The 26,035-nt window shown below is 42.6% G+C and overlaps 1 protein-coding gene across 1 annotated transcript; it reads left to right on the top strand.

Annotated features, from left to right (window-relative positions):
• The first annotated feature begins 7,258 nt into the window (after positions 1–7,258).
• On the top strand, positions 7,259–25,309 carry LOC109932362 (histone-lysine N-methyltransferase KMT5C-like). The gene is made up of 5 exons (XM_048617593.1): positions 7,259–7,370; positions 17,358–17,494; positions 19,838–20,003; positions 21,505–21,614; positions 25,135–25,309. The coding sequence occupies exons 2-5, from the start codon at positions 17,385–17,387 to the stop codon at positions 25,304–25,306; spliced, it is 558 nt and encodes a 185-aa protein (XP_048473550.1). The 5' UTR covers positions 7,259–7,370; positions 17,358–17,384; the 3' UTR covers positions 25,307–25,309.
• Positions 25,310–26,035: the final 726 nt, after the last annotated feature.

Genomic DNA, 26,035 nt, shown 5'->3' with positions numbered 1-26,035 from the left:
ACACTCCCTCAAGACTGACCCTTCTGACAATGCGTCATGGTGACTCAGTGGTTAGCACTGCTGCCTCACCACACCAGGGACCCGGATTTGATTCCAGCCTCGGGCGACTGTCTGTGTGGAGTTTGCACATTCTCCCCATGTCTGTGTGGGCTTCCTCCGGGTGCTCCAGTTTCCTCCCACAGTCCAAAGATGTGCAGGCTGGGTGGATTGGCCATAGTGTTCAGGGATGTGTAGATTAGGTGGGTCATAGGGGGATGGGTCAGGGTGGGATGCTCTGAGAGTCAGTGTGAACTTGTTGGGCTGAAGGGCCTGTTTCTACACTGTAGAGATTCTATGATTCAAGTCCTGCAGTAATGTTTGGGACCCCGGCCGATGAAGATTTACTCTTTTGGCGCTTGATTATGGCGACAGAACACTTTTCACTGTATCTCCCAAGGTATAAGTGACAATAAATCATTCATTCATTAAGGAAAGGAGGTGAATCTATTTAGTGAAGTTAGGGCAGATGAGGGTGTAATGGCAGTGCCCCTACCTCTGGGCCAGAAGGCCTTGATTTAAGTACATGTGATGGTACACATCCAAACAGGTTGTTTAAGAAGATTGATAGAAGTTTCATGGTCACGACAACTGAGATTAGCATTCAACTCCAAATTAATTGATTGGTTTTAAATTTCATCAGTTTGGCAGCATTCAAAATGATACCTTCAGATCGTTAGCCTGGAATACTCAACCGCTGATTTCTTTTTTGTAGCTGGAATGCTTTGTAAAAGCCCATCCAGGTATTCCTCTGTTCTCTGTATGGAATCTTAACCTATTCTATCTCCCCATGACACTAGACAAAGGTAAGATAGCTGACTGGTTAAACTACAGGATAGGCATGGCAACCTGTGAAATCAATTCTGATAAATTTGGTAATTTGTAAATATTCCATTTCAGGGCAGGAATTAAACATCAGGTGCTGTGTTGTAGTGGCAACCAAATTAATTTGGCCCATTTTGCTCCATTATTTCAGGTCATTTTTATACTCAGTGGATGTTTACAAAGTAGAAGGAGGCCATTCAACCCATCACACTAATGCCAGCTCTTTCTTGTTTGTAGTGTGCGGATGTTGCTTGGATTAGTTATCCCTGATTGCCCTTGACAAGGGGGTGAGCCATCTTCTCAAACCCCAATGCACGAGTAGGCAGAGTAGGGATGACCTGGGTTTTGACTCAGTGTTGACGAAGGATATCTTTCCCAGCGAGGATCCTGTGTGGCGATGATGCAAATCAATAACCAAAGTGGCAAATGTAGGAAACACTCAGTCAGTATCCATGGAGACAGCAGGCTAGTTTAGATTTCAGTCGAGACCTTGCCTTAGAACTGAACCAGGGATTGAGCACAACAAAACAAAGCTGAACATGAGCTGCATTGCAGTAGGTGCCATTTTACAGAAGAGATGTTAGTTCAAGTCCAGCTGGATAAACACAGCAGGCCAAGCAGCATCAGAGGAGCGGGAAAGCTGACATTTTGGGTCTGGACCCTTCTCTGAAGAAGGGTCCTGACAAGGAACGTCAGCTTTCCCGCTCCTCTGATGCTGCTTGGCCTATTGTGTTCATCCAACTCTACACCTTGTTATCTCAGATTCTCCAGCATCGACAGTTCCTACTATCTCTGACTTAGTTCAAGTCCATCTGTCTGCTCAGATCCCATGATGTTTTGAACAGATGAGTTCTCCCTGGTCGATATTTATCCCTCAGACAGCGTGATTGTAATGGATTAGGCATTATCGCATTTCTGTTTGTGCGATCTTACTGTGTGCAAATTGGTTGCCACTTTTCCTTACATTCCAGCATGATGACCTCATTTGTCTATCAAGTGCTTTGAGATGTAAGTGCAGGCCTTTCTTTGTTTTCTACTTGCATGAAATGTATCAATTTAAGTAGATTCAGACTGAGGAGGAAATTGGGGAGGAAATCGGAAAGGAGAAACAGTCGGAATGTGCTTGCAGAAAGGAAGCGATGGCTGGTTGGAAGCATTAAAAAACACATGAAACAAACAGTGAGCATTTGAACAGTTGAAACAGGAAGGTCTTAAGAAACATCAGATGGCGAAAGAGGCCAGGATCGAACAATGCAAAATGAATAAAGATGGGCTGACACTCCTCTCAACATAGCATCTTGACAGTCTCCACTCCAAACACCACACTGCCACTCTCTCTTTGATGATCTTATCTGTCAATTATAGCCCTTTCCCGCTTCTTTTACTCTCCTCATCACTATTTTCTTTCGTTTCTTTTTTCGCAAGATGTGGGCACATTGGCAAGGCCAACATTTATTGCCTGTCCTAATTGCCTTTGAGAATGTGGTGGTAAGCTGGCTACTTGAACACCTACAATCTATGTGGTGTAGGGACACCCACAGTGCTGTTGGAAGTCTCAGTATTCTGACCGTGCAACAATGAAGGAACAACGATATATTTCCAAGTTAGAATGGTGAGTGGCTTGGAGGGAAAATTGCACATTGTGATGTTCCCATGTAACTGCTGCCCTTGCCTTTCTACTTGAGTGAAGTCATTGGTTTGGAAGGTGCTGTTTAAGGGGCCTTGATGAGTTGTTGCAGTGCATTTTGTAACTGGTACATACTGCTGCCACTGTGCATCAGTGGTGAAGATTTTAGGTAAGGTGACAATCAAGTAGTGTACTTTGTTTTGGATGTGTCGAGCTTCTTGAGTGTTGCTGGAGCTGCACTCATCCAGGCAAGTGGGCACTATTCCATCACACTCCTGACTTGTGCCGTATAAATTCATAGAATCCCCTACAGTGTGGAAGCAGGCCCTTCAGCCCAACAAGTCCACACCCGAACCTCAGATCATCCCATCCAGACCCATCCCCCTGTAACCCTGCAAATCCATGAACACTATGGGGCGATTTAGCATGGCCAATCCACTTAGCCTGCACATCTTTGGACTGTGGGAGGAAACTGGAGCACCCAGAGGAAACCCATGAGACACAGGGAGAACGTGCAAACTCCACACAGACAGTCGACCGAGGGTGGGATCGAACCCAGGTTCCTGGTGCTGTGAGGCAGCAGTGCTAACCACTGTGCCACCCATTGTGGGCAGGCTTTGAGAAGACAGGAGGTGAGTTACATACTGCAGAATTCCCAGTCTCTGACATGATCTTGCAGCCACATATTCAGTCCAATTGCTGGTCAAAGTAACCCTCAGAATGTTGGTAGAGGGGCTTTCAGTGTTGGTAACACCATTGAATTTCAAGAGGTGATCCTTGGGATTTTCTCTTGCTAGACATGACATTGTGTGGCACAAATGTTACATGCCACTAATTAGCACAAGTTTGAATGTTCTTTAAGTCTTTCTGCATTTAGAAGCATTTCTGCTTCTGTTATGTATTATACTTGTTGTATGTGTTGAGACTGTGTCACTTTAAGATGTGAATTATGTGACATTGGTGAGTGTTCAGCCAGCCCTCATGGGCTTATTCTGACTTATTTTAGCTTTTACAGGTTGCACAGCTTCAGAATAAAACCTCTCAATTGGGTTTGAGCAAACAATGAACTGCCCAGTACAGAACAGCTTCAGCATCTCGTGAGTTGCAAATGGTGCAGAATATTGTATAACCATCACTGAACTTCTGACCTTATAGTGGAGGAAAGGTCATTAATGAAGCAGCTGAAGATGGCTGGATTTAAGGCAGTGGCCTGAAGAACTGCAAATCTTCAGGCCTGATACACATTCCTCAATTAAAATGCTAAAGCTTGGCTTCTTGCACAGATTCCAGCTGATGTGCTGAATATTTTCATCATTTTCTATTTTCTTTCTTATTTCCAGCAGTTTTCACTTTTACTTAACAGTACATTTAGCAAAAGAATTGAAAATTGTGATTGCACGAGACCAGTAGGAAGACAGCACTGATATTCTCAGGTTTATTTGCAGACTCACTATTAGCCCCGTGTTTGCTAATCGAGATGGCAACACCTCAATTCTAAAATTCTTTTAACATTGTTGACAAATTTCTTCACAAGCCCTTCTTTATATTTGTAATCCTCTGAGAATTTAGCACTCCTCCAATTCTGGACTCTTGGCTTAGCTTGGTTTCAATCACTCTATTTTGTCAACTGTACTTTTTCAACAGTCTGGGCCCTAAATTCTGGAATTCCCTCTCTAAAGCTGTCTGTGTTTTCACCTCCTGAAATTACATTCAAACAAGGAGCAGGAGTAATCCCTTGAGGAGTTTCTCAAGCCTGCTCTGCCAAACAATAGACTCATAAAGTCATACAGCACAGAAACAGGTCCTTTGGCCCAACTCATCCATGCTGACCAGGTTTCCTAAACTGAACTGGTCCCATTTGCCTGCTTTTGGCCCATAACCTCTACATCTTTCCTATCCATGTACCTGTCCAAATGTCTTTCAAATGTTGGAATTGTACTCGCCTCTACCACTCCCTCTGGCAGCTCGTTCCATACACACACCACCCGCTGCGTGAAAAAGTTGCCCCTCAGGTCCCTTTTAAATCTTTTTCCCTCTCGCCTTAAACCTATGCCCTCTAGTTTGGACTTCCTTGCCCTGGGGAAAAGACCTTGGCAATTCACCCTATCCTTGCCCCTCATGATTTTATAAACCTCTATAAGGTCACCCCTCAGCCTCCAACACTCCAGAGAAAAAATTCCAAGCCTGTCCAGCCCCTCCTTAATTTCAAACCCTCCAGACTTGGTAACATCCTTTTGTGCACCCTTTCCAGTTTAATAACAACCTACTTATGGCAGGGCGATGAGAATTGTACGCAGTCCAAATGCGGCCACACCAATGTTTCGTACAGCTGTAACATGACATCTTAACTCCTGTACTCAATGCTCTGACTGATGAAGGCAAGTGTGCCAGACGCACTCTTCACCACCCTGTCTACCTGTGACGCCACTTTCAAAGAACTATGTACCTGCACCCCTAGATGTCTCTATTCTAAAACACATCCCAGGGTTCTATCATGAACTATGTAAGTCCTTCCCTGGTCTATCTTGCCAAAATGCAACACCTTGCAGTTATCTGAATTAAACTCCATCTGCCATTCCTCAGCGCACTGGCCCAGGTGATCAAGATGGTGTTGTACTCTTAGATAACCTTCTTCGCCATCCACTACACCATCAATTTTGGCGTCATTCGCAAACTTACTAACTATGCCTCCTATATTCGCATCCAAATTGTTTGTATGAATGATGGACAACGATGGACCCAGCACCGAGCCTTACAGCACACTGCTGGTCACAGGCCTCCAACCTGATCAACAACCTTCTACCACCACCCTTTAAGATCATGGCTGAACCGGTTGTAACCTTAAATCCACATTCTTGCTAACCCCTCATAATCTTTCAACATCTTGATGACCAATAAACTCTCTACCTATATCTTGAAAATGTTCAAGGGTTCTGTTTCCACCACGTTTTCAGAGAGTTCCAAAGACTCATAACCCTCTGAGAGAAACAAATTTACTTATCTCTGTTTTAAATGGGTGACCCCCTTTTTTTAAACCATGGTCTCTAGTCCTAGATTCTCTCACAAAAGAAAACCTATTTTCCACAATCACATGGTCAAGTCCCCTCAGGATCTTGTGTGTTTCAGTTAAGTCACCTCTTACTCTTATAAACTCCACCAGATATAAATCATATCTGTCCAACTTTTTCTTTTAAGAAAACCCACTTGTTCCAGGTTTCAGTTTGGTAAATCTTCTCTGAACTGCTTCCATTGCATGCAAATTCTTCCTTAAATAAATTGACCAGTACTGTGCACAATACTACTGATCTCACCAGTGTTCTGAATAACTGAGACATAACCTTTCTACTTTTGTATTCAGTTCTCCTCATGATAATTTATTATATTCCATAGTATTCCTAATTAATTGCTGTACCTGCATACTAATTGATAAATATATAAATACAAGCAATTTTTGTTGCATACCTACAGTAGTGAGGATTAAACTGTTGGAAAATGACTGAGTTACCACCATAGTTAGTAGTGATTAGCAGGTATACCATAGATTATAAATGCTAGTCAAGAATTTTTTTCTATGCATACATTTTAAATTTATGAAGTGTTAAGACTTTAGTTACTTCTTTTTTGGGCAGTATTCATCACCCAACTATGGATAAGCAAAAAATGCTGGCCCAGCCAGTGATGCCCATATCTCACAAATGAATAACAAAAATGAATAGGTTAGCAAAGCTGGTGCTGTTCTCCTGGGAGAGAGATAAATTCAGAGGAGATTTGAAACAGGTATTCAAAGTGGAGATAAAAATCAAAATAGATAAAAATCATTGCAATTGGACATCGATGTAAGCTGATTGGCAAACAAACCCAGCAGTACTGGCTCAGTGGTTAGCGCTGCTATTGTCACAGATCAGGGACCCTGGTTCAATCCCAGCCTTGGGTGACTGCGTGCAATTTTCACATTCTCCCTGTTTCTGCTGAATGCTCTGGTTTCCTCCCACAGCCCAAAGATATACTGGGCAGATAGATTGCCTCATAGTGTGCGGGCTAGGTGGGTTAGCCAGGGTATATGTGGGAATAGGGTGGGCTGCTCTTCAGAGGGTTATTGCTAACATGATGGGCTGATTGTCCTCTTTCCACCCTGTAGAGATTCTATGAGGATTTTTTTTTTCCCAGATTAGTCAGAATAGGGTTTGAAAGGGAGTTGAATATCCAAGGAGATAAAAATTTGCAAGTCTGTGGAGAAATGGCAGGGAAAAGGGACTGGCTGGCTAGCTCCGAGAGATCTGGCACAGGCACATTGGAGCAAATGGCCATCATCTAGTTATAACCATTCTAGGATCTTATGTTAAGAACATCAATGCAAGGACTTTCAACGATGATCACTGTAATCGACAGAAAAAAAAACAAAAAATCTGTAGTTCTTATCCTGACTCCATCTCGTTGCTGAAACTGTTTTCACATACAGGTTAATAGTGAAAGGTAAACCTTGGGTAACCAGGGCGTAAGGTAGATAATTAATTTTAAATATAGCACAGAATTCGTCAGGTTAAAGACTGGTATTTGCAGCAGAAGTTAAATTTATTTTCACTATTTCTACTTATTTTCTTTTTTAAAAAATGCTTTTTATATTTGATGAATGGGTTGGGGGAAAAAAAAGTCGCCTAGCAACGCAAAGTAGGCTCCGGGTGGCCTACACTTCTGGTACACCCGAACTTGCTGGCTGCCGGATGCGGGCATTGATTGACATTCCGCTGTTCAGTCAGAAGGCAGGGCGATGAGGTAATGATAGGCGCTCGACCAATCAACTGGTGTAAGAGGCGGGTCCAGTTCGCTATCAGGTTTGGGTGGCGTGCGGAGGTACCTCGGGATTGTCTCAGTTGGTTTAAAGGTAAGCTTGTGACATCAGAAATTTTTTAAGAAAAGCAAATGGTAAAAATTTTGCAAAGTGTAAATTAGGGGTTGGTGATGTTTTGGACATTTAAAAAGTAATTCCAGCTCTTGTAAACGGAAATCGAAGCTATTGCTCTTTGTTTATAAATTCATTGTAAATGTCCAGCAGTTTTAGCCCTGTTTACACTGATTGTCTTTCCTGAGTTAATGCAGTAACTCACTTTGCTAATATGATTTTCTCTTTTGTAGTAATTTTCTTCCCAGAGGATATTGAGCACAATATCAGGAGTACTGGGCATTCTTTGCCCTGGTACCTGTCCCCCCCCAGGTGAATGGTCATTTTCCATCTGTGAAACAAGACACACGGCAACTTGTATTTATGTTGAATGTTTAACTTTGTAAAACCATCCTTGGACACTTGGTGGGGGCATTTATTGAGCACAATTTGACCCTGTGTCACCTATGTCAAAATCCTATAAGTGGTCTGTGATGGAGAGAAACTGTTCCTGTTTAGCAGACGGATCAAAAGCCAGAGGGCTTAAGGTGATAAAGCAAAGAAGCAATGGAGACATGATGAACAACTTCTATCATTGGTTAAGGTTTTGAATGCACGGCTTGAGTGTGTAGTGGAGGCAGATTTAGTTCAGGCTATCAAAGGAGAATTGGATAATTATCAGAAGAGAAAAAGGTTTGTGTGGCTGTGGGCAAAGATTGGGCTATGGGAAATTGGGACTATTCTAGGGAATGGGCACAGACATCACAGACTGAATGGTCTTCCGTGCTGTAACTGTTCTTTGTTATGAATACCACAGCTGAGCTAAGGCTTATCTAGAGAGCTCTCTTTAAAAGAGGAGATAGGGCAGAGGGGTTTAGGGATTGAATTCCAAAGTTTAGGGTTGAGCCAGCTGGGATGACTTGGCGAACAATGACAGGGTAATTAAAATTGAGGTACAAAAGAGGCCAGAATTGGAGAACTGCCAATGTTTTGGAATATTATGAGAGGTTATGGAGATAGGTCAAAGAAAGATTTAAAAACGAGGATGAGAATTTTAAAATCTAGCTGTTGGCCAACGTGAACCGTAGTTGATAATGATAATTGGTAGACAAGAATGGTATTAATTTTTTTATAATCCAAACAATCGTGAGGTTTGGTACTTACTGCCTGAAAGGCTGCTAGAGGCAGATATTCCAACATTTGAAAAGTGTTTAGGGAAGCACCAGAAGTTTTGTGACCTATCAGGTGACAAAACCAAAGGGTAGAGAGTGAGATAAAGCTAGATACTTTCTGTGCCAGCAGAAAAGTTATGGGCCAAATGGTCTCCTATGCTGTAAATGTTTGATTTTTCTATATTAGGGCAAAGACAGCAGAGGTTTATAGAGGTAGAGGAAGGTAGACCAGGAGTGGATTAGAATTGTTGGATCTCGAAGAAAGAGAGGTGTTTTCTTTAGCAATTTCTTTAATTTTTCGGATGTGAGAGTAAGGCTAGTAAGGCCAGTATTTGTCGCCCATCCTTGATTAGCAGCAATTTTGACTCAGCAGCAATGCAGATGCATGTCAGAATGGTGTGTGACTTAGGAAGGGTGTTAGCAGATCATGTCTCCATGTGCTTGCTGCCCTCATTCTGAAGTGCTGTCAAAAAAGGCTTGGCAAAATTGCTGCAATGCATCTTGTAGATAGTACGTACTGGAGTCATTGTAATTACCTTTAATCAATCTGTTCAGACATGTCATGACACACCTCTTGAACCTAGACCTCTGGCACAGAGATAGTGCCAATACTACTGCGCCACAAGACCCTCTGCAGTAATTCCACACTGGGAGCAGAGGCAGTGATTGTTTAAAGTAGTGGATACCATGCCTATCAACAGGACTGATTAGCACTCAACCTGGCAGGTGGATTGTTTTCCTTTTTTTTTAGGAGGTGGAGCTATGGAAAGTGGTTTGCAAAGACAGTTTATAGTTGAGTAGAGAAGGTTTATCTTTCCATTCCTGGGTAGTCCTGAGACAATAAAGAGTCTTGGCAAAGAAGAACAAGTCCAGCCAGTCATAACAAGAGTAAAGACCCAGGGAGGTTGTTATTGGTTTAATCTGCAAGAGCATAGTCTTAGGATATGGAGTAGCAAATCTAAAACCGAATTGAGGGGAAACTGAATCTGTGGAATTCACTACCCCCAAGTGTGGTGGATGCTGGGACAGTGAGTAAATTTTAAGGAGGAGTTAGACAAATTTTTAATTGGTAATGGGTTGAAGGGTTATGGGGAGAAGGCAGGAAAATGGAAGTGAGGAGCATATCAGCCATGATTGAATGGCAGAGCAGACTCAATGGGCCAAATGGCCTAATTCTGGCCCTATTTCTTAAGAACTCGTGAGCAATTCCAACCAGTGATGTATGGCTGAACTGTTGTCTGCTGTAAATATTCAAGTCTACTTTCATTGAGCTTCGAAGAGTGGAGTTGAGCATCATAACAAGGATTAAAAACCCAGGGAGGCCATTACTGATTTAATGTGAACAAGGGGATCATAGGTGATGAGACTTTGGTAGCTATTGAAATGTCTTGGTGAATGAAGGGCCACAGTGGGTGGAGAACCCATGAGAAATGGCAAGGTCAAGGGACTGACCATGAATATGTATGAGTTTGAGTGTTGCTGTAACCCTGTTAAAGCTTTGTCTTGCACTCATCAGGAAAAATGCTAGAATGCTAAATTTTTAGAGGAGACATCATTGGCAAGTCCACACTGATCTCTCTGACCAAACAAAGTTGAATTACCAACGAGTCAGCATCCTTTTCTCATGTATCACAAATTGCTGCTCCCTTTGAAATTTGGCATTTTTGTCTGTCCTGCTGAGTGCAGGATGAATTGGTTCAATAGCATGTCACCCTTTTTTCTGCAATACTCAAGTTCTTCACTTTCCAACAACTATATGTGAGTTTATATGGAGAGAAACATTAAGGAATAATAGAGGGGGTGAACACTGGAGACAGTGATTGTTGAGATGACGACGGCAATTGCCAATGATGAGAAATTCCTTGGTGTAGAGGCTGAGGGAAGAAAACAGTGAGCATTAGTGAGTTATTCAGTTGATAGGGAAGCAAAAGCCCGATTCTGTTACACTCACGTCTGTATTTACCTTGCTGCTGAAATCCTCCTTCTCCATCAGAATTTAGAACTGCTACAGGAACAGGGAGTGAATCAGGCTCATAACTATAGACGCTAATTAAATGTTATATAACTAAAGGAAAGCTAACTAATTACATGGCGGAGAAAGGATCGGAAGATGAAGTAGTGTGGGAGGAGGCTCTTGTGGACTACAAGCACCAGCGTAAGTCAGTTGTGTTGAATGGCTTTACTGTTTCACTGCATTAAATAATAGTTAACTCAGCTCATCTGTCACCTTTCTCGACTCCAGCCTCATCAACTGTTTGGTTGAATCTTCCATTCCCTGAACTATCAAAGATTTTACCTGGTCCTGAACTTTAGTGCCTGTGCCCTTCCTTGCAGTAAACCCCATGGCCTTCACTTCCCTCTCTTCTGCACCAATTCCCTGGTGGTCTTTGCTTCAGTTACGTTGGCCTGTAGCCCAAGCTATCAGTTAGGTTTTTGGGTTCAGGAACTACAGACATCTAAGATAAGTAGCCAGCTATTTGTAAGTAGTATGATGCTTTAGCTAAATAGACAGAAAAGGAATACAACCCACGATCATTGCGAGCAGTTCACTGAGACCAGAGGACAAATGAACAGTTGGCATAGTGTGTGTGTTGATCTCTATGGCTAGTGATGGCTATATCGTGCTGCAGTTTTAGAGAACCATTCCCTTGATTGAGCCTGGTCCATCTTTTGTCTGAAGAAAGCAGCTGCTTGATGAGGACTATCACTGGTAAGGAGTTGTTAATATACTTTACTGCTGGGAGTTTATATTTCACTTTTTAAAACTTTTCTAAGCAAAGAATAGGTACTCAAGATGTCAGGATGGTTTCCCCCCCCCCAACCATATCATTTTCTCGCAACTTGCTAGGTTATAGCTGACAAATTTTTACTAGTGTTCACTTTATTTCTTCCCAATGCAACTTTTATTTTTCTTTTTACACACAGAAGCCACCCAGACCCTTTTCTGAAGAAGGGTCTAGGCCCGAAACGTCAGCCTTCCTGCTCCTCTGATGCTGCTTGGCCTGCTGTGTTCATCCAGCTCTACACCTTGTTATCTCTATTTAATAAACATATAAGATAGGGCAAGTGGAGGAAAGGCTCAGTTATAAAATGACCAGGCTACAAAGCAGCCCAATTTCCTATATTATAAAACTCATAAATATTATGAAAATGAATGAGAATTTAGTCAATTCAACCTAACACCATATAATTGGCCTTTAATTTCAAATGCAGTGTGCAGTAGACCTTTCAATTTTATTCTGTAAATTAAGGTGACTTGCATTTTGCAAGGTACTACTTGTATTCCTAGATGTTCATTATTGTGAAATCTTTTTATTAATATGTCCTTTAGTTTTAGTTTGTTAATTGTCTATAACTGTTATGAATTACGATGACTTGCTTTATTTGTATCAGTATCGCAATTTGGCATCTGCTGTCATGATTTTTCATTAAACCAATTATTGATCCACTTATCTATTCATAGAAATCAAGTGCAGGGTCACTGACTAACCCACAACCCCTTATCCTAGGTAAACTTAAGACCTTCTTCTGATTTTCTTCACTGAGAACTATTAACTTCTGAAACAATGGAAAGCGAACCTGGGACTGTGGCTCAGAAGTGCTGTCTCCTTAACAGAGAATCCACTGTTGACTGTTTGCTTGTATTATGTGACAAAGAGTTAGTTTATTTTAAGAGCACAATAGGGCTTTGATGCTTTCTGTTTTTGAGTTTCTGGACCTGGTGAAAGAGAGGAGAGCTTATGAGATCTGGTTTGAATTCCAACCCTAATTATAAGGGCGGCATGGTCGCACAGTGGTTAACACTGCTGCCTCACAGTGCTAGGAACCCAGATTCAGTTCCACCCTTGGGCAGCTGTGCATGTGGAGTTTTCATGTTCTCCCCATGTCTGCGTGGCTTTTCTCTGGCTGCTCCGGTTTCCTCCCATGGTCCAAAGATGTTAGGCTGGTCGGCCATACTAAATTGCCCTTAGTATCCAGGTGGATCAGCCATGGGAAATGCTGGGTTACAGGGATAGTGTGAGTGGGGTGGGTCTACGTGGGATGCTCTTCCGAAGGTCGGTGTGGCCTTGTTGAGTTCCCTTTTAGGAGATTCCTACGCTCTTGAGACAAATGCAATACGCCAACTTCTGTGAATAGCCACAGTTTATATAAGCAAGTACAAGCTTTGGAGGATCACTTAACAATCTTCGCAGGGCTTGCGGAGCCGTGTCAAGCGATGCTGTCCGTAAGGGAACCGTCCTCCCTATATATAGGTTTTTACAGCACCGTCAGACATGCATACAAGATACAATTTTTTTTCTCCCCCGTAATCACGTAACTTAATCATCTAACAGTAAAACAAAGGTTAGCTAACAACAAAAATTACTAGCCCATGCAGTAGATAGGATCCCCAGAATCCTCCCAGTAGCCACTCTAGCCAGTCATCTCCTTTCTTAGGACCTTGTCTGACATCTTCCAATTGTTTCTTAATAGACTGGATGGTGTGGGTTATGTTGTATGATTCATCCGTAACATGGGTGATGCATTTGTCTCCTACTATTGTACAGACTCCCCCTTGTTGAGCCAGCTGATAGTCCACTGCATACCAGGTTTGCTGAGCACAGAGCCGAAGTTCAGCTAATTCTTGATTTACTGCTTCCAATGCCAACATTGTGCTATTCCCCAGGGCGGTGAGTCCACATATAAGGTAGTTTCGGTTTATAGCGGACACCACCCCGAAGGAGCCTCCCAAAGTGACGGTTCTCAGGAAGCCATGTCCCAAGGAAGAGCCCAGGGTTACTGGATCCTGCCAGTTGGCGCAAAACTCCTTGCTTATGAAGCATGTGACAATTCGTTGTCGAGTGTATGCTCGTTGGGGACTAGGGACCGTGAGAGGCCCAATGATCCCAACAGCAAATAGCACCGGCAGAGTTGGAGTAGCAGTAGAAAAGGTCCCATTGAGAAGAAAAACAAATCCCTTCTTAGCACGGTAGCAGGTAACGGACTTACGGACAATCTTGTAACTATTCCAGGAGGATTGACCCTTAAATGGTTGGAAGTCTGAGGAGTGAAACGGAAACATCCCATACTCCGTTTCTACGTGGGTGCCATTACAACTCCCACAAGTCCAATGTATGCCTGAAGTCATGTTTACCGGTTTTGATTCCAAACAGGGGCAGTTCAATAGCCCTCCTTTAGTTGTACAAGTCTGTTTTACACACTGATGGGGCCAGGAAGCATCATGGGGATGGTTGGTGACGTTTAGTAAGGCATATACATGACAACTTCCAGTACCATTAAAACAAAGCGGATAGCTGTTAGGATCCGTACAGTTGGCCCCTTCCTTCCAGACTTCGATTTAGTACCTGTACGATTGGAGGGGCCGTTACTTATCAATTCTACACATTTACCCTGCACACCCCTGCTCCAGGTTCCTCTCTTCCCTTGGCAAGGCTCACCAGAATAATCTACTTCATAGAGTTGGTGAGGGTTCCATCCTGGGGTTGCTACAAACAAAGCTTCTACAGATTGTGCTAGCGGATAACATACTGTTTGATTACCATGCAGTAGGATATGTGTCTTATAAAACAAATTGTCCTCCAACCCACTCACAGTCTGAACAATACTTAGTGCAATGATTATTTTCAAGATGGTGAGGGAACCCATCGTTTGCAGTCACTTAGGTGGATCCAGCGATTCTGCCCTTTGACTTTAAGCGCAATCAGAGTCTGGAGAAGTATCTGGAATGGTCCTTTCCACCTGGGTCCGAGCTTGGGGCGATCCCAGTCTTTGATTAGCACGAGGTCTCCCTTTTGTAGTCTGGGGGGTTCATTCTGGTCGTCTGAGCTCTGATCCATCGCCTGTGATGGTGGTCCGAAGGCGTGCTTTACCTGTGAATGAAGAAACTTTAGAGACGATGTTAACTGCTGAAAATATCTTTGCATTTCCTCTCCCATAATATTTAAGTCTACGTGGGTAGGTGGGTCTGCGTCGGCATCCCAAGGTGTCCTACTGGGTCGGCCATAAATTATTTCTGCGGCCGAGAGTCCAGTAGTGAAGTGGGGTGTTATTCTCATGTGGTCCAGAGCTAAAGGCAAAACCTTTAGCCAGTTAAGGCCGGTTTCGGATGTTAGCTTAGTCAATTTAGTTTTGAGAGTTCCGTTAGCTCTTTCCACTATCCCTGCCGCCCTGGGGGTGGTAGGCACAGTGGAATTGTTGTTGGATATGTAACACCTCACATAGTTCTTCGTTGATTTTCCCTACAAAGTGGGGGCCATTGTCTGAACTAATCTGTCGAGGCACTCCAAACCTCGATATGATCTCTGTCAGTAGTAATTTTACCACCGTTGAGGCTTTATTATTAGTGGTTGGAAAGGCTTCAATCCATCTGCTAAATACATCAACAATAACAAGACAATACTTATAGCAATGTATACATGGCAGTTCAATGAAATCAAGCTGAATACACACAAATGGGCCGCCTGGCAAGGGTGTTTTCCCTGTTACGCACCGCATTCCTTGGACGGCATTAATTTGCTGACATGTCAGACATGACCTGACGCGCTTCTGGGCTGCCTCAGTCAATCGGGGGTGCCACCAGTTACGTAACATGATATTACTCATTCCTTCCTTGCCAAGGTGGGTATCAGTATGAAGACAGTCAATCAGCATTGGTAACAAAGCATCAGGTATACACACTTGGCCAACTGGAGTGATCCAGAGACCTCTTGACGCAGAGTGCGAACACCCATGCGTCTTCCATATTTCTTTTTCTGAGTCAGAGGCGTCCCCCTGTAAACGCTGCACAGTGACAATGTCTGGTATGCCTGTTGTGTTCGAAGCAGGTGAGCGATTTAATGCCTGCCGGTTCATAGAGGACACAGTAGAATTGCATGCTGTTGCAGCGTCTTTGGCAGCTCGATCAGCTCTGGCATTGCCTTTACTGATATCTGTATTGTCCACTACATGGGCTGCACCTTTGTTTATGGCCAATTGCTTGGGGAGGAGGATGGCTTTGAGGAGATTTTGGACATATAGTGCTGATGTGGTTGGGCGGGTGGGGCACTAGGCGGAATTTGCCAATCCTCCTCCTGGTCATCGGTGTCATTATTTTGGAACAATATTGGCAGACCGGACATGTCAGGAAGTACCTCCATTTTATTCCCACATGATAAACCGGCTTGACACTTCAATCCTGATTCCTTATTTTGCCTCTCCTTTCTCAATCTTTCCTGTTCTGCTTTACTCATATCATAATCCTCACAATGCCGCTTCAACACCTCCCACGACTTAGGGTTTCCCTCATAATCACATACTCTAATCCCTGTCCGACGTGCATTATTCTCCCAGCTGGCCTGTTTAGATTTATTCATTATTTCCTCAGCAGTCTGTCTCCACGTGGATATTAAAGTTTTCCATTTTGCCCCCGTATTATGTTTCCAAATTGCCTCTTCCGCTTTTATGCATTTATCTACATCCCAAGATCTCCCTGTTGGCCAAATTTCATTTCCCAATTTCTTGTTGAGGCATGCCAACAGACGTCTGAACCGTTCTTCATTTTCGGGGTCATCCCGACATAACCGATGTAAAGGGGTTCCGACACCCGACTTATCCAACATCTGTCCCATTCTAATGCTTCTACTTCTTACTTATTTCTATATACTAGTCCAGTGTCCTTGGTCTCCTCACCCACTTCAGGGTCCTGACCTTCGCGTGGGGGATTTCCCCTCTTAACAACCGGTCTAAGGCAGGGTGGTTGAGACAGACACTGTAGTTATCTTTTACCTTAGGTACTACGTTCCAGGGACTCGAACCCCGGTATTGGAGGACTCTAACCTCCGAATTCCCAACACTTACAGTTGGGAGGACTCTAACCCCCGAATTCCCAACACTTACAGTTGGGAGGACTCTAACCCCCGAATTCCCAACACTTACAGTTACGAGGACTCTAACCCCCGAATTCCAGGGGGACTCTAACCTCCCTGAGATGAACTCGTCACCGTACAAGTGCATAGGTTATCTCGGAGATTCCGTCACTACAGAGTTCTAGGGGACGAGGGGTCGACTGAGTGATAGGTTAGTGAGAGAGATCAAGGTAACTCTTACCTTGTGGGCCCATCCGTCTCACGTCACCGTCACACAGGCGATCACTTATTCAATCCGTCTAGAAGTTCCGTATATGTTGGAATCCCACCGCTGCCACCAAATGTTGAGTTCCCTTTTAGGAGATTCCTACGCACTTGAGACAAATGCAATACGCCAATTTCTGTGAATAGCCACAGTTTATTTAAGCAAGTACAAGCTTTGGAGGATCACTTAACAATCTTCGCAGGGCTTGCAGAGCCGTGTCAAGCGATGTTATCTAAGGGAACCGTCCTCCCTTTATATAGGTTTTTACAGCACAGTCAGACATGCACACAAGATACAATTTTTTTTCTCCCCCATAATCACGTAACTTAATCATCTAACAGTAAAACAATGTGGGTCTAGGCCCGAAACGTCAGCCTCTCTGCTCCTATGATGCTGCTTGGCCTGCTGTGTTCATCCAGCCCTGCACCTTGTTGTCTCGTAAGATGAGGTAGTTCCTTATCCTTTTAGCCTTAATTCAACGTTTACAGAGAGCAGAGTATAATTAGATTACCCCATTTTGTCTGCGAGACAGGGGCACCCACGAAGCACCTAATTTCCTTTTTGTCAGCAGAACAGATATTAACCCTTTAACATTTCAGCCTCAATGGGCCAAATCCCACTGTAGGGATTCTATGATTCTATGAAGGTTTGAGCGTGTCATCTTGACTTTGTGTGGTTCTTTATTCAGATGTATTCTTTCCAAATGCAGTGCGCAACAGTATGGTGATTGCAGGCCATGGAATCCATACGTGTGACAGCTAGAGATCTTTGCGAATATGATGATCTTGCCACAAGCCTGGTTTTGGATCCTTACCTGGGTTTTCAAACCCACAAAATGAACATCAGGTATCGTAATTCTGTTGCTTGCTTTTTTTCTTATGTCAGCCATAATTGAATAGTGCTGTTGTCTTTGAGTTATAGCACAGATTGAAGGTTTTGAGCAAAAGGGTGGAAGTATGAAGAAGAACTTTCCTATACAGTGGATCATCATCTTCAAATTGCAGCCTATGAGAGTGGTGGAAGCAGATACAAACAATAATTTCAAAAGGGAATTTGATAGGCACTTGCAGAAAATAAGCATGTAGGGTTATGAGTGTACAATGGGGGTGTCTGGATGGATTGCAATTGGTCTACAGCGTGGTGGCATGGACTCAGTGGCCTCCATTATGACCCAATGCAAATATTATGGGTTGAAGTTCCACTTGCATGCTTAAGAAATTCAGGTAAGTGCTGCCAGTGTGGTACTGAGGGAACACTGCGCGATTGGGTGGGCTGTCTTTCAAATGAGTTGTAACCTGAGCTCCCATTGCCTTCAGTTCTGATGAAGGATCACTGGACTCGAAATGTTAACTCTGCTTTCTCTCCACAGATGCTGCCAGACTTGCTGAGTTTCTCCAGAAATTTCTGTGTTTCTTTTCCTATTTCTTTCTCGGGTGAACATAAAGTATCTCATGGTATTATTTCAGAGAAGGACATGCATGTTCTTCCTGGTGTCCTGACCAATATTTATCCCTTCATCAGCATTGGGAAAAACAGATGATCTGGTCGTTAACACGTGTGGGGAAGGCTAGTTGTAGACACATTTTCAGCTGCATTTTCTACATTACAGTAGTGACTACACTTCAGGGTGTGCTTCATTCCCGTTAAGTGATTTTGGATATCCTGAAGTTGTGGAATGCAGAAATTTGTTTTTTGGCTATAGCCAATCCGTTTTGAGCTTTGTTAGGCAGACCCCCTTTTAAACTGCTTGTGCTTTTTAAGATGATTAAAGGATTTCATAGAAACTGTTTCATCGTGGTAGGGGAGACAGGGCATGTGGGACAAGTAGGTCTAACCTTAAAACCAGAGTTAGGCCACTGCTGAAGCACTTGTTCACATGGAGGATAATGGAAATTTGGAATTTTCCTTTCCAATTTGTATTAGACAAAGCTGCGAAGAATTCAAAACCAATGGGGAGGAGCTGGAGTTACAATATACATCAGCCATGGTCTACTGGATGGATCACGTTCAAAGGCTTGAATGGTCTTATCTCCATCCTATGTCCCCTACATTGTGTCCAGCTTTGCTTTCTGCCCTTTTCATAAGAGGTTTCCTAACCGCTGTATTCTTGATATCTCTGCTCAGCTTTTCATTGCATCTTCATTGCATTCATCTTGTCTGATCACACCATCTCCACCGTGAGCACTCCTGATGATTAATAAGCTATTCCTGGTAACACTGCCTGGCAGCATGGACATCTGCATGTACATAAAATTCCATTGAACCTGCAATATTAGCAACACAGCCACACGTGTAATGTTTAAGATTTGGACGAAATGAAATTTTCTTGGTTTTCACTCCAACAAACTTATCAGCTCAAACAGCTCATTCTCTCAGCCTTTCTTCTGTCTCTTTTGGCTCAGTATGGAGGTATGCAACACACTATTCCCTGAGCAAGGCTTTATTCGCCGCCATTCCCCCTCTCCCTCAAATGTTCAAATAATGTAGTCTTTTCTAACGTAAATGATAATAGTGGATTGTAAACCTACAGAATTTTTTCTTGGGTTTTATGTTACATTGATATCATTAAATTATCGCGTCAGTTCTGGTTATTGTGCATGAACAAGCACATACTGCTTGGAGCAAATGTTCATGAAGCTGTCAGCCCAGTTTTTATTAAAAGAACTGTCCGATGGTCATGGTGGTTTTACTGTGATGCCCTCATCTGCTGGGCCTCTCAACTGCCCAACCGCTTCACCTCTCCGCACAAACCCACCGAGACACAGCAGTATCTCATCTTGTGTCAAGAGTAACATAACTCCCCATTAACTAATATTTTTGAATATTCAGTACCACCTGATCATATTTGTCCTGTCTCAGCAATTTCTAAGAATATGTGTTGGCTCCTTTAATAGGGGTTCTCCTGGTTTCTTGGTCAATATTAGCTCCTCAACTCTTATCTCTAAAATAGCTTATACCACTACCAACCAGCCACTACATTATAATTGTGACTATGCACTTTAGAAATGTTTTATTTTGTGAAACTGTGTCGCATCCTGATTAGCTAGTTTGTCAACTTTTGGTGGGACTGTATTTAACTGCTGACTACGAAGTCATGGAGAGTTATAGAGAAAACTTTGTTCTTGTTTTACTTGGATTTGATGGATCATGCCTAATTCTCAATGGTTCTGTGGTGACATTTCATTCCAGCAATCGACCTGTTGTAAGGAGACACCAATATCTCAGGGACATTCTACAAAAGTTTCTTAAGTCACGAGATTTGGAGACAGTGTATCGGGCCTTGACATTGGGAGACTGGGCTTGGCATTACTTCTTGCACAAAACTCCTCTCGAAGAGGAAATATTTAAAGCTCAGGTGAGTGAGCAGGTGGACCTTTGCTTTGCTAAATTATCTCTCTTTCCCTGTGGCTTTCCTGCAGTAAGGATGTTGGGAGTTTGTCATCCTGCCTGAGTGCCCAATTTTTACCCAGAAAACATCTTCGGTAATACTGTTATTGGGATCATTGCTGCTTCCCACTGCACCTTCACCCAATATTCACATTTGTGTTTTGTACCACAGGATAGGATAGGCAAGAAGGGCCAACAGATTGAATTTTCTTTGTTCGCTTCTCCCTCATGTAGGAACATTCAGGCCAACTGTGGAGCCCCTGCCACAACCTCAACAGCTTTGTCTGCCTCACTATCAAACTGTGCTAAACACTTAGGGTAGACCGGATACATATTCTTTGTGTTAATGTTATGTCCATTATGTTGTTAAGGATAAACAGGTAGAAGAGGAAGTAAACAGGGAGATTGTGAAGATAGATCATCATGTAAAGAAGAACTGTTGGACTGCGCCCTAGTGTCAAGAGAACTTGTGCATACTCTGCCCTTCCAAACCCCTGTTTGGACATAACTTCACATGGAACCCAGAGCCTAATACCTACCTCGAGCCCACAATTAGTGCCATCTTGTGGCAATCCCCTTTGTGCTATTCTGATATCTGTCAAGGAATTTCTTGTATGCATAGCTGCAGCACCCCCTCCACTTCCTCACTCTCGCCAACCGTTCAGACATGTCATCGTGTTCCATCCTACCTTTCGGAAATGTCGGTGCCCTGGTGGGAGGCTTTCTCTTTTTTTCTGTCAAGGATTTCCATGGAGGCTGATGTATGTAGCAGTCCCAGGCAAACATTGATTAAGTTCGTTCACGGACTACAAGGCTGCTTATAATTTCTGCAGCCATAAGGAGTCCGGGTTCCATGTTTACCTAGGATGTGAGAGATTTCATTCACTATCTAGTGGAGCTATTCCTCATGTTTTGTTTTGAACTTCATCCCCGTACTAATGACCATTTGCTACGTGGTTTGGAGAGGGGACTGGGCAGATCAGAGGACTTCCGTATGTGTCTGCCCCTAGGCCTGGTTATGGCAACCTGAACAAAACCAGACAGCGGGCAGTTGAGGTGGTCATTTGACGTAGCTGTCTGCTTCTTTTATGGTGAAAATACACAGCCAGGTAATCTTGGACAGGGAGTCCAAGTACATATGAGGCCTTTCCCAATGGCTAGGTGCTGTGGGGACTGGACTGCATCACTAGTTGTAGCAACCTTGTCTGAGACTACCTATTTCACTTCAAAACAGGCATTAACTTTGGAACCTCGTACTGTTAATGTGAGTATCACACAAGACAATGCCTTTTGCGTCATTATAGTTAATAGGTAATAATTACACTATTATAAGTTTGAATTTTAGTTTTGTCTTTAGTTTTATTTCCAGTATCTACATAAACATGCATACATCAAATCTAGTTTAATGGTATATTTTTGGAATAGATGTTCTATTTGTTAATCTCATGGAGTTACTGTCCTTGATTTAGGTATTCCGCTACCTTCGAATGTTCCTACCTGAAAGTGGCTTTGAAATTCTACCTTGTAATCGATACTCTTCAGAATCCAATGGTGCGAAGATTGTGTCTTTAAGAAAGTGGTATGTATATTTTTGTCTTTAATGTGATGTATAAATGGAGAGAGGGTGGTGTTGTCAGAGAAAACACTCTTTGTTTCTATAACTTGCTTTGAAGATCCCCCTGGCAAATGGGATAAATGTGGCAGCTTGTCTTCGTTCACAGGTTCTGGTCCCTGGGCTTGAACCCAAAGCCTTGATTAATGCATCCAGTGCATTTGGATGAGATTAAAAAAAAATTGACCCATCTGCATATTTAGGTGAGTGTAGAAGATCAACTGGAGCATTAAGAAGAGCGGGTAGTTCTTCCAGTCTTATAGATAACAACATTTATCTTTCAAATAACCTATCCAGAGCGGTTGTGCTAATCATTTAGCTCTTTGCTGTTTTGTGAGATCTTGCTGTGCTCACTTGCCAAAGCCACAGCAATAGCTAAGCTTCAAAAGGATAGAAGACTCGAAAGGTGCCGTAAGAACACAAGTTCTTTCTTTTCAAGTCTGTAAAGAACTTGGGTGTTAGGATTGTCTGAGTTGCATTTCTGGTCAGTGTAGGACCAAAGCACAAACTGTTCCTAACTTCACACTGTTGGTCTTCTCAGAATGGTATCCCACAGTACAAATATACCTTAACCTTCAAGCACTTTAAACTACACCCCCCTGCCCCCGTAGCAAGTTTGTTCATGTAACACTAATTGCCCACAACTTTGTTAGATGCTAGATGTATTGATGCAAAAGATTTTAAAAAGTTAAAAATCTGGGATCCCTAATTTAGTTTAGAATGTAGCAGAGAATGTTTTTTGATGCTTAATTTATCCAAATTTGAATTATGCTTAAACAAAAACTGCCTGTATTTAGTAAGAAGCTGAAGTTTCCAACAGTTGCTTGAGGGCAATCAGAAAGTACTGTCTTAAGGCAGTATCACTCCACTCTTTTAAGGCATTAAGAACAACGAATGGGATGGTCACAGCTGCTCAGCCAAGTAGTAAACAGCATTATTTTAAGCTTATTAAACTTTGTAGAAAACAATCTCTACTTAGGATTTTCTAAGTGGCACCTTTTGTAATTGGTTATGACAATGACACTGCCCTGGAAAGGTTTGGTTAATGTGCTTTAGAGACTTGAGTACAAAATGTACGCTGACATGCCCAATGAAATATTGAGGGAGTGTGGCACTGTCAGAGATACCTTTTATTCAGATGAGTGGTTAAACTGAGGCCTCACAGGCAAGTAAATGACCCCATTTTTTTGAAGAGGAACAATGGAAAATTCTCTCCATTGTCCTGAATAAATATTCCTCAAACAACTTGTAATGTGGAAAATAAAATGTACCTGGTAATGATGTGCATGTTGGCTAATGAGTTTCCTCTGTTGCAATCTTTAGAAGTACTTTATTGGCTATAAAATGCTTTGGGTCAATTTGAGGCTGTAAGTGGCACTATTTTTGTGATTGCTGATTTACATACCACATCAGCTGGATCTCCCCTGTAAGGCTTCCAAGAGGAACAAGGATACATGTTTGGTGCAAGAAAAAATTAATCTTAGGCTTTGTTTTTGTATCTAATTGCTTGTTACAGGGAAGGTTAAGCTAGTTGCAGAATCTAGGAGCCCACAACTATCCTGTTAAAGGTGTAAAATCAACCTGTTTGCAAATTTAGAATTATTGAATGATTATATTCCCTTGTCTCCTGAAGAGTAATACTAGGATAATGTGTTTCCATAGAATGAGAGTTTTGATGGCGTGTTTTGGAAGTCAATTCCTATCCATTCTTCTCCCATCCATTGACACCCTCACATCAATGTGGTTTCCAGCAGGTACAATTAAACCCTGTGTGTGGGTGTGTATGTGTGAGGGACTTTCCCCTCCCTTACATAGCATATGGGGGTAGACCATTCAGACCCTCATACCTGTTTGACCGTTCAGTAAGATCATGGCTAATCCGATAGTAACTTCAATGTGCTTTCCCTCTTACCCCTGATGATAATCTTTGATCTATTGATTAACAAGAACCAGCCTACCTCTGCCTTCAATATTTTCAGGGACTCCGCTTTCACCTTTTTTTAAGGAAGAGAGTTCCAAAACGTCACAACCCTGAAACATTCACCTCCTCTCTGTTTTAAATGGGTGATACTTAATTTTAAAACGGTGACTCCTAGTTCTACATTCTTCCATAAGAAGAAATATGCTCCTCAAATCTACCCTGATAAAACCCCTTAAGATATTGTATGTTTCAATTGGGTCGCCTTTTAGTCTTCTGAACTCCAGCATATACAAGCCTAGCCTGTCCAACATTACCTCTTAAGACAACCCACTTGCCCCAGGTAGTAGTCTAGTAAATATTCCCTGAACTGCTTCTAATGCATTAATATCCTTTCTTGATTAAGGTGACCAGGATTTCAGTTGTGGCCTCATAATGCCCTGTAAAATTGAAAAATAATATCCCTACTTTAGTATAGGATTTGTTTCTTCCCGTGATAAATGATAACATTCTGTCAGCCTTCCTAATTACTTGGTGTACCAGTGTACTAACCTTTTGTGATTTGTCCAATAGGACACCTGGACTTCTGCAATACAAAGGTCTGCAATCTCTCACCATTTAGATTATAAGATATTTGTATTGTACCTGACAAAATGGACACTTTCACATTTTCCTACATTACACTCCGGAACTTTGCCCACTCCTTTCACCTGTCTATCTCCTATTGTAGCCTCCTGATGCCCTCTTTCCAACTGAGTTTCCTATCTATCTTATGTCATCAGCTAACCATCCATTCAGTCCCTTCACCAAAGTCATTTATATGAGTTGTATATAGTTGAGGTCCCAGGACTGATCCCTCTGTGTTACATCACTTGTTACGTCTTGCCAACCTGAAAAAGACCCAATTATGCCTACTCTCTATGTCCTTTGCCAGCCAACCTTTTATCCATATTAATATGCTGCCCATTACACCATGAGCTTTAATTTTCTGCCATGGCCTATGATGTGACACTTTATCAATTGCCTTCTGAAAATCCAAGTTTAGCACATCCACTGGCTCCCCTTTATCTGGACCGTACGCTACCTCCTGAAGGAACTCCAGTAGATTATTTCTCGTTCGCAAAGCCATGTTGACTCTGCCTGATTATGTTGAACATTTCTAATTAATATCTAAATAGATGTATATGTAGAACTCGGAGAAGGCAAGAACTGCAGATGCTAGAGTCATTCGATAGAGTATGGAGCTGGAGCAGTACAGTGGATTGCTGAAGGGTCTAGGCCCGAAATGTCGACTCTCCTACTCCTGCTGCCTGACCTGCTGTGTTCCTCCAGCTCCACACTGTATCGACTGTATCTATAGAATGCCTGAGGTGAAGAGTCCATTTGGAGAGCCCTTGCTACATCCTTGGACAGGGTACGTTTCCTCTGCAAAATTTGTGGATCCCAGAGATTTGGGAAATTACTGGCCTGTAAGGCTAGGTTCCACACATTCCCAATGAGCACTGCATTTTGCGTAGTCATGTTTTCAGCAGCTTTCCCATCCACTACAGTTTGCTTCTTATTTCACAGGCAGGAAAACGATAAGATCGAGCTGTTAGTCGGTTGCTTGGCAGAACTTTCTGAGAAGGAGGAATCCCTGCTGCGCCCAGGGGAGAATGACTTCAGTGTGATGTACTCGACTCGGAAAAAATGTGCTCAGCTCTGGCTAGGGCCTGCTTCGTTCATCAATCACGGTGTGTAGATAACTGACCTTTTTAAAGATTATGTACTTCTGTCAAAAATATTTTGCCCATCTTATCTTAAAAGGTATACATCTCAAGAAGGCTTCACTGACTCTTTTTCAGACGGACATTGTCTTTGGATTATGTACAGGTCTGAGTACCCCTACTCCCTTGCTCTTTGATGTGTTACTCATGGGATATCATTGATACTCTGAAGTGGCACCAATAGAAGTAGTGGGGACAAGCTTTTGTCCCAGTCCTAGGGACTGACCTGGAGTTAGCTGACTCTGAACTAACTCCGTATCAGCCAGTTTCGCTGCATTAGATCTTAAACTGAGGCCCAATCTTGGTTCGATGTGAAATAACCCATGATACTGTTTTGAAGAAAACCACTGGAGTTATCCCCGGTGTGCTGGCTAATATTAATTCCTCAATCATCATCACTAAAATATATTATCAGCTCATTATTGTCTTGCTGTTTTTTGGGAGCATGCTGTGCCCAAATTGGCTGCTACATTTCCTACAGTAGTGTTGACTGTACTTAATTGGCAGTGAAGGACTTTCTGAGGTTGTGAAAGGTACTACATAAATGCGAGTCTTTCTTTTTGTCTCAAAACTACCCATTCTGATAATTGCGTAGCCACCATGTCATTCATTAGAAGCATTACCAATTAATGCTCCTTTGTATTCTGTCTCTCAGTTCGTGGGTAAATATACTTTATCCATCATGATGTTGATGTTTAAAACAA

This window comes from Rhincodon typus, chromosome 37, assembly GCF_021869965.1.
Source record: "Rhincodon typus isolate 14 chromosome 37, sRhiTyp1.1, whole genome shotgun sequence".
Classification (NCBI taxonomy): domain Eukaryota; kingdom Metazoa; phylum Chordata; class Chondrichthyes; order Orectolobiformes; family Rhincodontidae; genus Rhincodon; species Rhincodon typus.
The sequence above is the reverse complement of the archived record's forward strand: the minus strand, read 5'-3'. Positions and strand labels throughout refer to the sequence as shown.